The sequence below is a fragment of the Gekko japonicus genome, unplaced genomic scaffold (genome assembly GCF_001447785.1).
Source record: "Gekko japonicus isolate JY-2015 unplaced genomic scaffold, Gekko_japonicus_V1.1 scaffold892, whole genome shotgun sequence".
Classification (NCBI taxonomy): domain Eukaryota; kingdom Metazoa; phylum Chordata; class Lepidosauria; order Squamata; family Gekkonidae; genus Gekko; species Gekko japonicus.
In genome coordinates, this window is record NW_015174869.1 from 614 (window position 1) to 15893 (window position 15280).

Here is a 15280-nt window from a genome sequence, read left to right on the forward strand (position 1 = left end):
TGAGAGAGCTCTTTTGAGGACTGCTCTTGAGATAATGACTCTGAAAGAACTTGTGACTGACCCAGGGCCACACCAGCAGCTGCATGTGGAGGCGTGGGGAATCAAACCCAGTCCTCCCAGATTAAAGTCTGCACTCCCAACCACTATGCCAAACTGGCTCTTAACAGCCCTGTGAGGTCGGCAAGGCTAAAAGAGAGTGACTGGCCCCAGAGTGCTACGGTACCTTTGATCCTTCCGGTGACGTAGAGGAAGCCATCTTTGTCCAGCTTCCCGAGGTCTCCGGAATGCAGCCAGCCGTCCCCGTCGATGGCTTCCCTGGTTTTCTCCTCCATGTTCAAGTACCCCATGAAGACCGTCCGCCCCCAAAAGCAGATCTCCCCGTTGCCGTCAGCGTCCTCGTTCACCAACTTCACTTTGCAGCCAGGGACTGCTTTGCCGCAACTGGGGGGGAAAGTTTGAAAAGTTAATCTGGTGCAAAAAACCCATAGCCAGGGGTCAAAGGCCAGTAGGGAATCCCTGCAAAGATTTGTGTCTCCCCCCCCCAAAAAAATTAGACACAATAATGTCCGTCTTGACCGAAAGGAACCCACATGACAGATACAAGCAGAACTGGACGGCCGTTATCTCGTCCCTGAGAACTCTGGGAATTTGGGTTCCCGATCTCCAGCTAGGACTTCGTAAGGAAAAACAACCAGGATAAGATAACAAAATCTTGTTAGGAAAAATACATATCTTCTTTAATCATCCAGTGAACGACAAATCATTAAAGTTGTTTCCTTTGAAGTAAATTGGTCTCGAGGTTCTTCTGATGGTACAGCGCTCAATAGACCGTTTCACTCAAGATTTCATCAGAGGAGACCTTACACCTTCCGTATTTTTTCTGCAACTTTCCCCCTGCTCCCTCTTCCTTTCTAATTGACATCATTTTGTTGTGTAAGTTAGAAAGGAAGAGGGAGCAGAAAACGGCTGCAGGAAAAATACGAAAGGTGTAAGGCAGGGATGTCAAACATTGTGGCCCAGGGGCCGGATGAGGTCCCCGGAGGGCTTCTATCAGGCCCACAGAGGAACTGGCTGTCTTCTGCTGCTTCTTCCAGTTCTGCAACTGTTGCGTCATCGTAGGTTTGCAGCTTACAGATACACACCTGAACAGAAACTCAAGATTGCAACAGCACAGATATTTTGATGCAATAATTCAGAGCAAGAGGTTAGCAGACATTGTTAAGTAAACAAAATATTGCAAGAATGCTAATGTTTTAAGCATGTTTTTATTTTAAGTTTTTTTTAAAAAAAAACCTTTGCGTTTGTGTCCTTTATAAAGTTTGTATCTCTGCTACCTGACATTACACCAGTCTGGTGTAGTGGTTAAGTGCGCAGACTCTAATCTGGGAGAACTGGGTTTGATTCCCACTCCTCCACTTGCACCTGGCTGGATGACCTTGGGCAAGTCATAGTCCTGATAAGAGCTGTCCTTGAAAAAGAGCAGCTTCTGTCAGAGCTCTCTCAGCCCCACCTGCCTCACAGGGTGTCTGTTGTGGGGAGGGGAAGGGAAAGGAGTTTGTAAGCCGCTCTGAGACCCCTTTGGGTAGTGAAGGGCAGGGTATAAATCCAATCTCTTCTCTTCTCTCTCTCTCCTTTTATGACACACAACAAGGTCTCGTTTATGTCAGATCCGGCCCTCATAACAAATGAGTTCGACACCCCTGGTGTAAGGTCTCATCTGGTGAAACGGTCTATTGAGCACTGTACCATCAGAAAAACCTGAGACCAATTTACTTCAAAGGAAACACCTTTAACGATTTGTCACTCGCTGGGTGATTAAGGAAGATACATATTTTTCCTAACGAGATTTCGTTATCTTATCACGGTGGTTCTTCCTTACTAAGTTCAGCCTGTCCGGTGATCTCTCGTCCTTGACTAATCTCTAGCTGGGGGCTGGAGACCTCCCGCTTTTACAACTGAGTCCCCCCACTTGGGTTTGCATCCCGCGAGGCTACGGAGAGCTCTGCAGCTTACCTGTGACGCCGGTAAACGTTCGGCCCGGACATGCAGTGTGGGCCGGTGGTCTCGCTCATCCCGTAGGCTTCGTACAAGGGGATGTTCAAGCCCAGGAAGAAGCGCATCACTTCTGAGGGGAGGGGAGCCGCCCCGGAGAAATGCTTCTGGCACTGAGAGAATCCCAAGGCGTGGCGGATCTTGGCCAGGACCAAATGGTCTGCTAATCTCATTCGGAAGGGCTTTAAGTCACTTTTTTTTAAAAGACAAAACACCAAAGGGAAGGGGAGGGTGCAAAAAGGAATTCAGAAGCAACATTGATGGTTTATCAGAGATACAGAAAAGCTGATAGATGAGAAATACAGAAAGGCTGCGTCAGTGCTTAGTTGTCGTGGCCCTTCCTTACACGCCCCGGGAAATGCCGATTGCCACTTTGGGGTCAGGAAGCCATTTTCCTCCAGGCCCGTTTGGCCGGGGATCCTGGATGGGTTTTTGCCATCTTCTGGGTGTGGAACAGGGGTCACTGGGGGTGTGTGGGCGGGGGAGGTATTTGTGGATTTCATGCATTGCGCAGGGGGTTGGACTAGATGACCCCGGAGGTCCCTTCCAACTCTGTGATTCTCTGATTCTGTCCTATATTGGCCAATCAAATCTCAGCTTTTGATGGAACTCTCTAGTCCTCATTGTTCCAAAGATACGCTTTCCATGACTCGTACTGGCTTGAGAAGGTCTCTGTCTAGGCTCAGCGCCTTCTGTAAGGAGGAGCACCTACAAATTAATTACTCTAAGACCAAGGTGATGGTCTTCGGGAAGCGGCAGCGCATTTTTGGCTGGACAATGGATGGGTTTTCGATAGACCAAAGGCGAACCTTTAAATACCTGGGTATTACCCTCTGTGACGCACTTTCCTGCAAGGCACATACAGACATTATAAAATCAACAGCACTTCGGGTTATGGGGGCAATCCTTAAATTTTACCATTCTAAAGGGGGATAATCAGATAGAACCAGCCCTAAAGCTTTTCCGGAGTTAGTTAATCGCCCAACTTTTATCCGGTGTTGAGCTTTGGGGATGGAGCGATTCCCTGATCTCAAATCTGGAGAGAATTCAACATCTTTTTCTAAAAAGGCCTAGTGAGATCTCAACAGGCAGCATGCCCCCATTTTGCTCAGGCAAATAACGCAGGAGTCCCCAACGTGGGGCCCGGGGGCACCACCGTGCCTGCCAGTACCTTTCCTGGTGCCCACCAAGTGTTTTTAGAAAGTGGGTGGGGCTTCTAATTGCCCACTGGAGAACTGATTGGCCGTACAGATTAAAATGACATTTCAGCAACAGCTGCCACCACGATGTTGGTTTTATTCGCTCTCTGACTTCTCTTTCCAGGGGTATTTATAAAATCCAGGGGTCATTTCCTGCAGGAGCGCACAGGAGCGGAGCTCCGGCAGTAAAGAGCCCAGGGGGCAGGCACATGCGACAAGCCCCGCCCCCTGCTCCCAGCAGCCCTCGGTCAGAGCAAGAAGCAACCAGGTATGTTGCAGAGCCCCCCCCCCAGTCCAAAACAGTCCAGTGGCACCTTTAAGAGCAAGTTTTATTCAGGTACGAGCTCTCCCTCCTCTGCAAGGACAGATCTGCATGTCCCCCCCCCCCCAGTAGCTAGCAATCCAAAACAGTCCAGTGGAGCCTGAGGGGTGGGTGTTGCCTTCTGACACACTTCCAGTGATGAACGGGGGTGTGGCATATACAAATAAGTTATGCTAATGAGCTCCGGCACCTCTTTTTCTACAAAATGACCCCTGCTAAAATCTATTCCTCTTTTCCCCTGTGCTTGGGCTTCCCCTAAGTGTGTGGTTCACTCTGCCCTCCCCCACGGACGTTTTGTGGTTGCACCCACCAGCCCGTGTCCGAATTCCAGAGGCGCCCACAAGTTCAGAAATGTAGGGGATCCCTGAAATAGAGCCTCAGCCCTTTGGGATCCCTGACCTTGTTTGGGGGACGATGACCCCAAGAGCATGAATCATTTTCCGCATGTACCTATTTGAGCTGCTCAGGTTTCTTTCCAAGCTGACCGACATGGCCCAGGAGAGCATTTTCTTCTTCAGGAACCCCGACTGTAAAGAGACTTCTTTGATCTTCTCCATGATCTTCTCCCACACCCGGGGGACTCCCATGAGAGACGTGGGCAGTGCCTCTTTCAGGATGTTGACCAGGCCTCCCTGCAAAGACCAAGAACAAGTCCCGAAAGGCAGACAACCCTCTGAATGCATGTGCAAAAGGGGTCTAGGGGTCTTAGCGGACCATACACCGAACATGAGCCAGCAGTGTGATGCAGTAGCTAAAAAGGCAAATGCGATTTTGGGGCTGTATCGACAGAAGTATAGCGTCCAGATCACGCGACGTGATGGCATCGCTTTATTCTGCTCTGATTAGACCTCGCCTAGAGTATTGAGCTCAGTTTGGGGCACCAGAGTTTAAGAAGGATCTAGACAAGCTGGGACATGTCTAGAGGACGGCAATGAAGATGGTGAGGGGTCTGGAGTCCTATGAGGAAAGGTTGAAGGAGCTGGGTCTGTTTAGCCTGGAGAGGAGATGATTGAGAGGGGCAGGGCTGTTTTTGGGCAGGAACGCACAGGAACGGAGTTCCGGCTGGCTCCCAAGTTGGCCACACCCAGCAGGAACTCATTAGCATAACAGGCCACACCCAACAGCAGGAACTCATTAGGATTGGCTACATTAGAGGTGTGTGGCCTAACATGCAAAGGAGTTCCTGCTCCAAAAAAAGGCCCTGGGTTTTGACAACAGACAAGGTAAACAGAATAAGAAGCAAAGGGTGGGTGTGGCTGGATGAGCACACTTCTGGTAACACGGGGGTGTGGCCTAATATGCCAATGAGCTGCGCTGTCATGGGTATGGCCTATTATGTTAATGAGTTCCTGCTGGGCTTTTTCTACAAAAAGAGCCCTGGCAGAGGGGATATGAGAACTGTCTTCAAGTACCTGAAGGACTGTCCTATAGAGGATGGGGCGGAGTTGTTTTCCGTTGCCCCAGAAGGCTGGACCAGAACCAACGGGCTGAAATTGAATCAAAGGAGTTTTGGGCTGAACATGAGGAAGGACTTCCTGACAGTGAGAGCGGCTCCTCAGTGAGCGGTTCCTCAGTGGAGCAGGCTTCCTCGGGAGGTGGTGGGCTCTCCTTCTCAGGAGGTCAGGTGGCCATCGGACAGCAGTGCTGATGGTGTGAACTTGGGCAGATCGTAAGAGGGGAGGGCGGGGAGGGTTGCCTCGGTGCTTAGTTCTCGTGGCCCTTTCTCACACGCCCAGGGAAATGCCGATCGCCGCTTTGGGGTCAGGAAGCCATTTTCCCCCAGGCCTATTTGGAAGGGGTTCTGCAGAGGCCATCTAGTCCAACCCCCTGCTCAATGCAGGATCGGCCTAGTGCATCCCTGACGAGGGTTTGTCCAACTGCTGCTTGAAGACTGCCAGGGAGGGGGAGCTCGCCACCTCCCCAGGCGGCTGATTCCACGGCTGCACAACTCTGACTGTCAAAAAGGTTTTTCCTAATATCCAGCCGGTACCTCCCCGCCCTTAATTTAAACCCATCCTTGCGACTTCTGTCCTCTGCTGCCAACAGGGACAGCTTCCTGCCCTCCTCTACGTGACAGCCCTTCAACTACTTCAAGAGAAAAACCCTATCCCCCCTCAACCTCCTCTTCTCCGGACTGAATATCTCCAAGACCCTCAGCCTTTCCTCACAGGGCTTGGCCTCCACTGGCCCCTGATCATCTTCGTCGCTCTCCTCTGCACCCGCTCCGTTCTGCCGACATCCTTTCCAAGGTGAGGCCTCCAGAACTGCACGCAAGACTCCCGGTGCGGCCTGACCAATGGGCAATCAGAAGTCCTGCTGGGCAAAAGCCCCCTCTGCCCCCTCACGCTTCCTAAAACACTTGGCAGGCCCCAGGAAAAGGTGTCCGGGGCCGCCGTGATGGTGCTCACGGGCACCGTGTTGGGGAACCATGCTCGACAGCGCATCTCCCCCATCGCCTTCCTCAAAGGCTTTGGCGGGGAAAGCCCACTCGAGTACCACATCTGACAAAGACCTTCAAGGCGTCGGGCTCCGCGAAGTAGACTTGTTCTCCCCACTTGATCCCCGTCCAGAGGTCGTAGATCTGGGCCGCTATGTGGCTGAGCGGAAGGTAGCTGACGATCGTCTCCTGCTGGACTTCGGCGGGCTGCATGTCGCCTGCTCGGCTGGCGTGCGCGGAGGTCCACGTTATCTGAACGGGGGAACGCAGAGGAGTTAAAAAGAAGAAGAAGAAGAAGAGATTGGATTTCTACCCGCCCTGAGCCCGCAATGCGGGGAGGGCGGGGTATAAATAAAATTAAATAAATAAATAAATAAATACCCCGCCCTTCACTCGGAGTCTCAGAGCGGCTTACAGACTCCTTCCCCTTCCCCTTCCCCTCCCCCTCCCCACAACAGACACCCGGTGAGGTAGGTGGGGCTGACAGAGCTCTTTTGAGGACTGCCCGTGAGAGATCAGCTCTCAAAGAACTATGGCTTGCCCATGGTCATCCAGCAACTGCAAGTGGAGGAAGAAGAAGAGATTGGATTTATACCCCGCCCTTCACTTGGAGTCTCAGAGCGGCTTACAAACTCCTTCCCCTCCCCACAACAGACACCCTGTGAGGTGGGTGGGGCTGAGAGAGCTGTGCCAGAGCTTGTGGCTGACCCAAGGTCACATCAGCAGGTGCAAGTGGAGGAGTGGGGAATCAAACCCGGCTCTCCCAGATTAGAGTCCGCGCACTTAAACCACGACACCAAACCGGCCCGCTCGCTTCAAAGAAGAAAGCGGGGGCCGTGAGCCACCCCTTGCTGGATCCCGAACCCTAACAGAGCAGGAATCCTTTCTGCTGCCTTCTGGATGGACGTGCTGTTAGTGCGCATGTGCGAATAACCAAGGGCGCTTCGGGCACATCTGTTCTGGAAGATGCAGTTCCGGGAATCACGTTTCACATTTTCAGTTAGCAGTTAAAAATGAATTGGTGGGAGATGGATGGTTTAGAAGATCGGGGGGGGGAGGTGCTACAAACCCGACCCCATAGTTAGAACGACAGACGTTGATTTGGGTCCCCATTGGGGGAGAAATGCTGGTGGGTGGTGGAAAGTGCTGTCCAGCAATGCTCCCTTTAATTTCCTCCCCCCTATGGAGTGGCGCAGGAGCTGTGATGGCTCAAGTGGTTAAAACGCTGAACTGCAGGCTGTGGAAGGTCAGTAGTTCAGCAGTTCGAGACCCGAGTGTGCCGCATGACGGAGTGAGCTCCCGTCTTTACTTCCAGCTCCTGCCAACCTAGCAGTTCGAAAGCGAGAAATTGCAAGTAGATATATAGGTACCACTTCGGTGGGAAGGGAACAGCGTTCCGTGCGCCTTGGTGTTTAGTCACACCGGCCACATGACCACGGAAACGTCTTCGGACAGCGCTGGCTCTTCGGCTTGAAAACGGAGATGAGCACCGCAACCCTAGAGTCGGACTCGACTGGCTTTCGAGCGAGGGAAAACCTTTACCTTTACTATGGAGTGGCGCAGTCCACAGCCTGAGCGGAATATAAACGCTGTCCTCTTCAAATGAACAACGGGCAGTGAAAGACCCTGCAGGGGTCCACATTGGTGCGGAGCGGGGATTCCTGTGTTCATGAGCGGCCGCTCATGCACACCGTTTAAAGGGGATACGGCCTACTTATGGCAACTCCATAGAGCTTTCAAGGCAAGACACAAACAGAGGTGCTTTGCCATCGCCTGCCTCTGCATAGCAACCCTGGGCTTCCTTGGTGGCCTCCCCTCCAATGACTGACCAGCGCTGACCCTGCTTAGCAGCCAGGATCTAACGAAATCGGGCTAGCCTGGGCCGTCCGGGTCAGAGCCGAGACTAACATAAGTGGTTTGCCATTGCCTTCATCTGTGGAGCGACCCTGGGCAACCTCCAAGGAATACCAGGGTCGTGACGCAGAGGCGGGCAATAGCAAACCGCCTCTGCAACGTCTCTTGCCTTAAGCCTAGCTCGCCACCTAGTGGTGCATGATGCTAAAAGAGGTAGAACGTCTGGCTGCCGGACTATCTCAGGGTCATGCCTGCCCTTGACTCAGCCCCAGATCCAGCTCCTGACAGCCTCAGAGGGGAGGATTCCGTGCCTTTAAGAGCTGAAGAAGCATCAGGATCTGCACCTACTGTAAGTACGGAGGAGGATACACAGCAATTTGAGCCAATTACGGGACGGTTTGCACCTGGGATTGATTGTAAGCAGCTCACCACCTGCATCTCCCTCACCTGTAAGCCGGCTTAGGGATCGGAGACGTCAGGATCTGGCTAGCCGATGTAAAGAAGCACGTTCAAGAGGGCGGAGATCCTTGAGCCCTGAGTTTGAACAGCAGCCAGGACCTCGCACAAAGGTGCTAATGGGTTAATGGGCCAGAGCACTATTTAGCAGGGCCTCTGGCCATGAGCAATTTGTGCTGGCAACCTCGTTCGTGGAACCAGAAGCTCTGCCCCTTGATTCCTGTTTGACTCTGTGGCTTTTTGGGCTCGGCTTGTGTTTGTGGAGTTCCGCTCTGGCTCCTGACTCCCAGCTTTGAATCTGACGGCGCTCTCGGCTTTGCTCTCTGGACTCTGACCTCTGGTAACGTTTGACTGCGGCTGTGTCTGGTGTTTTGGGACTTGTTTAACGCTCTGCTGACGGCTCTCCCGGCTGACCCTCGGGCTTGTCTTGTGACCCACCCCCCCAGCCTGACTCCCTGGCTCTACCGTGATACTCAGGGTCTCCTGGCTATACTACGCACACTGCCATGGGCCTCCTGGCTATACTACGCACACTGCCATACAATAATTATTAATTATTTCTCTCTCTCTCTCTCAGCCTACCCTAACCCACCTCGCAAGTTTGTTGTGAAACTTAAATGTCAGAGGGCCGAACCACACACGCCACTCAGAGTTCCTTAGTGGAAGAGTAGGATCTTTTATCAACGAGAATGATTTATAGGAGTCATTCGAGGTGCAAGAGGCCAATCGAAACCAGAGGTCAAGTGGGGACAGGAGACCGTGGAGAAGGGAACGGGGCGGAGTGGATTTGCTGCACCCTGATTCCTAAATGTGCCTTTCCACGTCATCCCCTGGATGCGTCAGAGGGCAGACAGACGGATAAGCGTTTGGCGCCAAGTCCGAACTCGGTCGCAGATGCCGAGGAACGTCTCTTAATAAGGCGGACCTCAGGACAGATACCGGGGATGGGATATTTTCCAGGGCGAGGGCCGCATTAAAAATAGCCTGCCCGAAAACGAACAGCTGGGGACAGCTTTGGCCAGGCAGAGTCCAAATTCTACCAGGCCTCTTTGAGAGGGAACGGGGCAGATCCGGACTTCCCATCCAGCATCCTGACTGCTGGGGAGAGTATCGGCCAGGGTTGCCACCTCCAGGCTGGGAAATTCCTGGAGATTTGGGCGGACGCTGTGGCGGGCATGGTTTGGAAAGGAGAGGGACCTCAGGGGGGTACAGTGGCCACAGAGTCCGCCCTCGGAAGCAGCCCATTTTCTCCGGCGGAGCTGATCTCCGCAGTGTGGAGAGCAGTTGTAATCAGTGTTCCCTCTAAGCTGAGTCAGTGTGAGCTAGGTCACAGTTTTTTAGCCTCCAGCTCACACATTTTCGTCTTAGCTCAGGAAGGAGGGCTCCAGAGCAAACTATTTTATGCAGCAGCCAAATCGCTCGCTCACAACTTTCATGCCAGGAGCTCACAAAGTAGAAGTTTTGCTCACAGGACTCCACAGCTTAGAGGGAGCATTGGTTGTAATCCCAGGACGTCTCCAGGCCCCACCCGGAGACTGGCAACCAGCGTTCCCTCTAAGCTGAGTCAGTGTGAGCCAGCTCACCGTTTTTTAGCCTCCGGCTCGCTCCGATTTTTGCCTTCACTCAGGAAGGACAGCTCCAGAGCAAACGAATTGATGCCGCAGCCAGAATCGCTCGCGCACAGCTTGAATGCCAGGAGCTCACAGAGTAGAATTTGGGCTCACAAGACTCCACGGCTTAGAGGGAGCATTGGTGGCGACCTTAAAGGTCAGGCTCAAAGTTGGTTAGGGTCCCATCCACCAAGAATATGTCCACAGCAGTTTCCCTCCCCTCAGAGAAACGAAGCTGCATAGGAGTGATTCCTTGAGGTGGGATTTATATTTTCACTAAGAGCCAGTGTGGTGTCGTGGTGAAGTGCGCAGACTCTAATCTGGGAGGACCGGGTTTGATTCCCCCATTCCTTCACTTGCACCTGCTGGATGACCTTGGGTAAGCCGTAGTTCTGATAAGAGCTGTCCTTGAAAAAAGAGCAGTTTCTGTCAGAGCTCTCTCAGCCCCACCTGCCTCCCAGGGTGTCTGCTGTGGGGAGGGGAAGGGAATGTGAGCTGCTCTGAGACTCCTTTGGGTAGTGAAGGGCCATGGGGTATAAATCCAATCTCCTCTTCTCCTTCTTCCCTACATAACTAGAATCCAATCTCTTCTTCTTCTTCCTCTCTCTAACTTTTAAATTTTGCTTTTCACTTTGGGTAAGTCATAAAGACAAATATTTAAAACCTGTAAAACATAACGTCTAGTTTGGCCTCTCATGCGGTGAGCCCAGGATCTGTAGGCCTAAATAATGTGAAGTACTCATGGAGGATAGGTCTATTGATAGGTCTATCAGTGGCTACTAGCCACTGTGACTAAAGGGAGCCTCCATGTTAAGAGGCAGTCAATCTCTGGATCCAGAGCCAAAAGTCAACATCAGGGGAAGTCCTCACCCCTTGTTGTTGGCCCTCCACTGGGTGAGACAGGATGCTGGACTAGATGGACCTTCACTGGTCTGACCCAGCAGGGCTCTCCTTATGTTCTTATGAAGGCCTCGGCCTCTATGCCCTGTTGTTGGCCCTCCAGAGGAACTGGTTGGCCACTGTGTGAGACAGGATGCTGGACTTGATGGACCACTAGTCTGATCCAGCATGGCTCTTCTGGTGTTTAGGTTTTTATGTTCTGTTCCATAATCAAGGTGACAGCACATGCCACTTTCTCAGGTGATATATGATATCCACTGGCCCAGAATGATAGTCTCACCGGACATCTATTCATTTCAGAAATATTTCTGTTTCTTACTGCATACCTATCTTTGAGCCGAAACATGTCCGGATCTCATCTGTTTATAAGCCAAGCATTAAATGCGCAATGGCATCATGTTCTGGTGTCTTGGAATACATACGTTATCATGACTCAGCATAGCTCCTTTGGGGTTCCCGGTCGTTCCAGACGTGTAGATCAGTACGCAGCACTGATTCGGCTTCTGGGAGCTGATAATAGCATCGAGATCTTCGTCCAGGACTTCGTTGCCCAGTGCCATGAATTCGTCCATCTTTCAGAAAGGAAACAGATGACATAAATAAGATCTGCATCTGAAAAAAAGATTCTAGCTACAGTTGCCAACCTCCAGGGGTCCAGCTGGAGGCCTCCTGGTATTACAATTGATCTTCAGACTACAGAGATCAGTTCCCCTGGAGAAAAATGGATGCTTTGGAGGGTGGATTCTATGGCATTAGACCCTGCTGAGGTCCCCCTACTCCCAAAACCCCGCCTTCCCCAAGCTCCACCCCCAAAATCTCCAAGTATTTCCCAACTAGGAGCTGGCAACTTTAGATCTCGCCCACAAGAGGTTCCCCGCCACCACCACCCCTCAGTTTAGAGAAAAACTCTACCAAGGAGGTGGGTAGGGGTCAGCTAGTGATTCCAGTCTTTCTTTATCTATGTGACTGAAGCCTTCGACCTTGAGTGTCTGGTGTACTTTTCTCCAGAGAATAATTGCCTGTTACTTTGGCGGGTTCCTACCAGGCCTCTGATTGGACCTGGACCATCGGGGACCCCCTTGAATAATGTATATCAGCCATCAGGGGACACCCCCCCCTTGAATAATATATATCAGCTTTGCTTCGCGCGCTTTAAGCCAGTTCTAACACAAAAGTGTTTAGATATCTGCATACTCAATGTCTCGATAAACTTCTTTGAATGAAAGCTGTTGGGAACTGATTGCTGCAGGAGTCTGACATAAGGGATGCCAGCCTCCAGGTGAGACCTGGGGAATCCCCCGGAATTACATCTCATCTCCAGACTATGCAGATTAGGGTTGCCAAATTGGCATGACTCACCGGCGGGGGAGCATTGCTTCCGTCCGGGAGCTGCCGAGGGAGATGCTTTGGAGGGTGGACTCTGTGACACTGTACCCCCACTGTACTCTCCAGGCTCCACCCCCGAATCTCCAGGGGTTTCCCAGCCTGGAGTTGGCAACCCTATGAGTCCATGCCACCAGTGGCGGGAGGGGGGGCTAGCAACCCTAAGGGTGTGGGACACAGGAGAGGGTTATAAAAACAGTGCGTGAGGTGCAGAAAGGGAACGTTTCAATACAAGAAGTCAGGCAAGGATCCGCATGTCATTTTTACGTGTTTACAGACCTTGCCTTTCTCGGGGGTGGGGGGAACTGATCATTTTTTTTTTATAAAGAGGATAATTGACATGGTGCTTTTGCTTGTGTTGCATGTGAAATGTTGATGTTACCCACCCTGAGCCCACGTGCAGGAAAGGCGGAATATAAGTACAATAAATCAATAAATGGTACCTACCGCATACAAATTGGGACGTTTGTCCACCACGGGATCTCTGTACATCACGACAGCTTTCAAGTGCGGCAGGCGATGCCAGATCTACGAAGCCAATCACAAATAACGTCTAATTTTGTTGCATTTTCAGATGTTTTTAATGGCTCAGCTAGATCGCAGTCCCGTAGTATCTTAGAGAACACACAGGAACGGAGTTCCGGCTGGCTCCCAAGTTGGCCACGCCCAGCAGGAACTCATTAGCATAATAGGCCACACCCAACAGCAGAAACTCATTAGGATTGGCTACATTAGGGGTGTGTGGCCTAACATGCAAAGGAGTTCCTGCTACAAAAAAAGGCCCTGGGTTTTGACAACAAACAAGGTAAACAGAATAACAAGCAAAAGGTGGGTGTGGCTGGATGACCACACTTCTGGTAACATGGGGGTGCGGCCTAATGTGCTAATGAGCTGTGCTGTCAGGGGTGTGGCCTATTATGCTAATGAGTTCCTGCTGGGCTTTTTCTACAAAAAGAGCCCTAGAGACCAAGAAGCTTTCCAGGTTATTCGTGTTGGTCGAAGGATCGTTTCAAAGGTGCTACGGGGCTTGAATCGAGTTGTTTGACTGAAGACCAAACACGGCTACCCTCTGAAGAAGTAAGCAGTGACTCCCAAAAGCTCCTACACAGCCACAAATTTTGTTAGTCTGTAAGGAGCTCCTGGACTCTTGCTCTTTTCCACTGCTACAGGCAAACGAACACAGCGACCCATCTTGACCCTCTGAAACGATACCTTTAATGGCTCAGACAATTGAAGAAACCAAGGTGTATTCAAGTCCATTTCTCGACCACCTTACGAGCACCGGATTACGAAGCCAGATGCAACATGCGGAGTTTTTGAAGCAAACAAACACAGGACTGGACCAAAGCAGAACCAGGTTTCAAAGCAATCCATTTGGGAGTCTAAAACGTCTGCCTGGCAAACTTAATTTTGGGCCCCCTCTTCAAGGCCAAGTTTTAAACCTAGTAGGAACCAGTTTTTTGTTTGTTTTGCTGTCAAGTTACAACCAACTTATGGCAACCTTGTAGGGTTTTCAAGGCGAGAGATACTCAGTGGTGGTTTGCCATTGCCTGCCTGATTTCTTTCACAATTAATGATCCAAGCTGACAAGAAGCCCAGAAGAAGGCATTTGATAATTAGCTGAAGAGATGCTTTATCTTTTAACGAGATGTCAAGATGAGGTTGGAAAGATTTATTGAGTAGGAAAACAGCTGCAACTCTCTGCATACCCCTTCCTTATTTGTTGACTGCTTTCAAAAATTAAATACAACTTTTAATATTTTGTTTATAGCTGAGAATAACAGTTGTTTAGAGGTAGTATGGATCTTTTATATTCTCCTGAATGTTTGTGGGAAAGACAGCTAGCTAAATTCTTTATTAAGTAAAACTCTTATTCTTTAATAAGGAAGCTTTGCTTATTAGCCAAAGACTATGACAGATTTATTGATGCACAGCTGTGAAAGAAGGATTCAAACTTAAGCTATAATAGGCATTTATTTTTACAAGCAGAGGTAATCTTTATCTTTAGCCAGTTATCAAAGCAAGATTGAAAAATAGCCAAGATGTTCCCAACAGAAATTAATGAACATATGTTCATTATTAGAGATATCTTTATCAACACAAAGGTATTTTAACGAGCAATAAATCAAGGCTTTCTGACAATCTAGTTAATTAGAAGCAGTAGAATTTATATTTTATATACAGAGAGGGCCCTCAAGTGACTATTAGAAGTAAGGAATTTGATTTTGCTAAAATGGAATTATCATTAAAAAAACTTTCCTATATTTTGCAAGAAAACTTTATAAACAAGTATAAACAAGCTTTTTTATATCATATATATGCATGTGTTAGTAGAAAAACAATATATTAATAGCAGAGAAAGTTAATTTTTGCTTATAATATGAATTTAAGCCAGTAAATTTTTAGAGATGGGAAAACTGGGAACATAGCCAAGCAGAGATACTATTACTGTTGTCCAGAAGAGTACCATATTTCACTTTTAATAAAGAGATTTTGACAAACACCTGTGGATGAAAGAAGATTAAAATTGAAAGAAAGCCAGACACATTTTGTTTGCCAAAAGTAAGATGAATGGATAGCAGAGACAAAGAAAATCAAAATACGCATGTGCAAATGATGTCACGGATGATGTAAAAATGGGAGGAGAACCTAGAGTATAAAAGTTGGAACACAACTGTTGCTTCAGTGGACATCTGAGCTAAACTTTTCGGCCGTATGTTGTCCCTTATTCGAATAAAACTTTTTTAAAAATCTTTTTGCTGCCTTGATTTCATCTTACAGTGTGACTTTAATTGGCTAGCCACACAAGTCAAAGAAGTTTAGCGCCCTGAGGGTGCTGCCTTCAGTGTGACACAGAATGTTGGACCGGATGGGCCATTGGCCTGATCCAACATGGCTTCTCTTCTGTTTTTATCAAGGCAGGTAGCCGTGTTAGTCTGTCTGTAGCAGTAGAAAAGAGAGAGAGTGACTCATATAAGCTCCTACCCTGCCACAAATTTTGTTAGTCTTTAAATTGCTACTGGACTCTTACCGCTTGTGTTGTTGGTGGTCTCCCATCTAAGTAGTC

General features: G+C 49.7%; 1 protein-coding gene across 1 annotated transcript in view; it reads right to left on the bottom strand.

Moving 5' to 3' along the window:
* Positions 1-223: 223 nt before the first annotated feature.
* The window catches only part of LOC107121781 (long-chain-fatty-acid--CoA ligase ACSBG1-like), a gene marked incomplete at both ends in the record, with an annotated part of 50703 nt that continues 35646 nt past the window's right edge, over positions 224-15280 (bottom strand). The window contains 6 exons of the mRNA XM_015424772.1: positions 224-441; positions 2014-2244; positions 4024-4205; positions 6086-6262; positions 11253-11402; positions 12661-12741. Of these exons, the coding sequence (XP_015280258.1) occupies positions 224-441; positions 2014-2244; positions 4024-4205; positions 6086-6262; positions 11253-11402; positions 12661-12741 (1039 nt within the window). The remainder of the gene's footprint in view (positions 442-2013; positions 2245-4023; positions 4206-6085; positions 6263-11252; positions 11403-12660; positions 12742-15280) is intronic.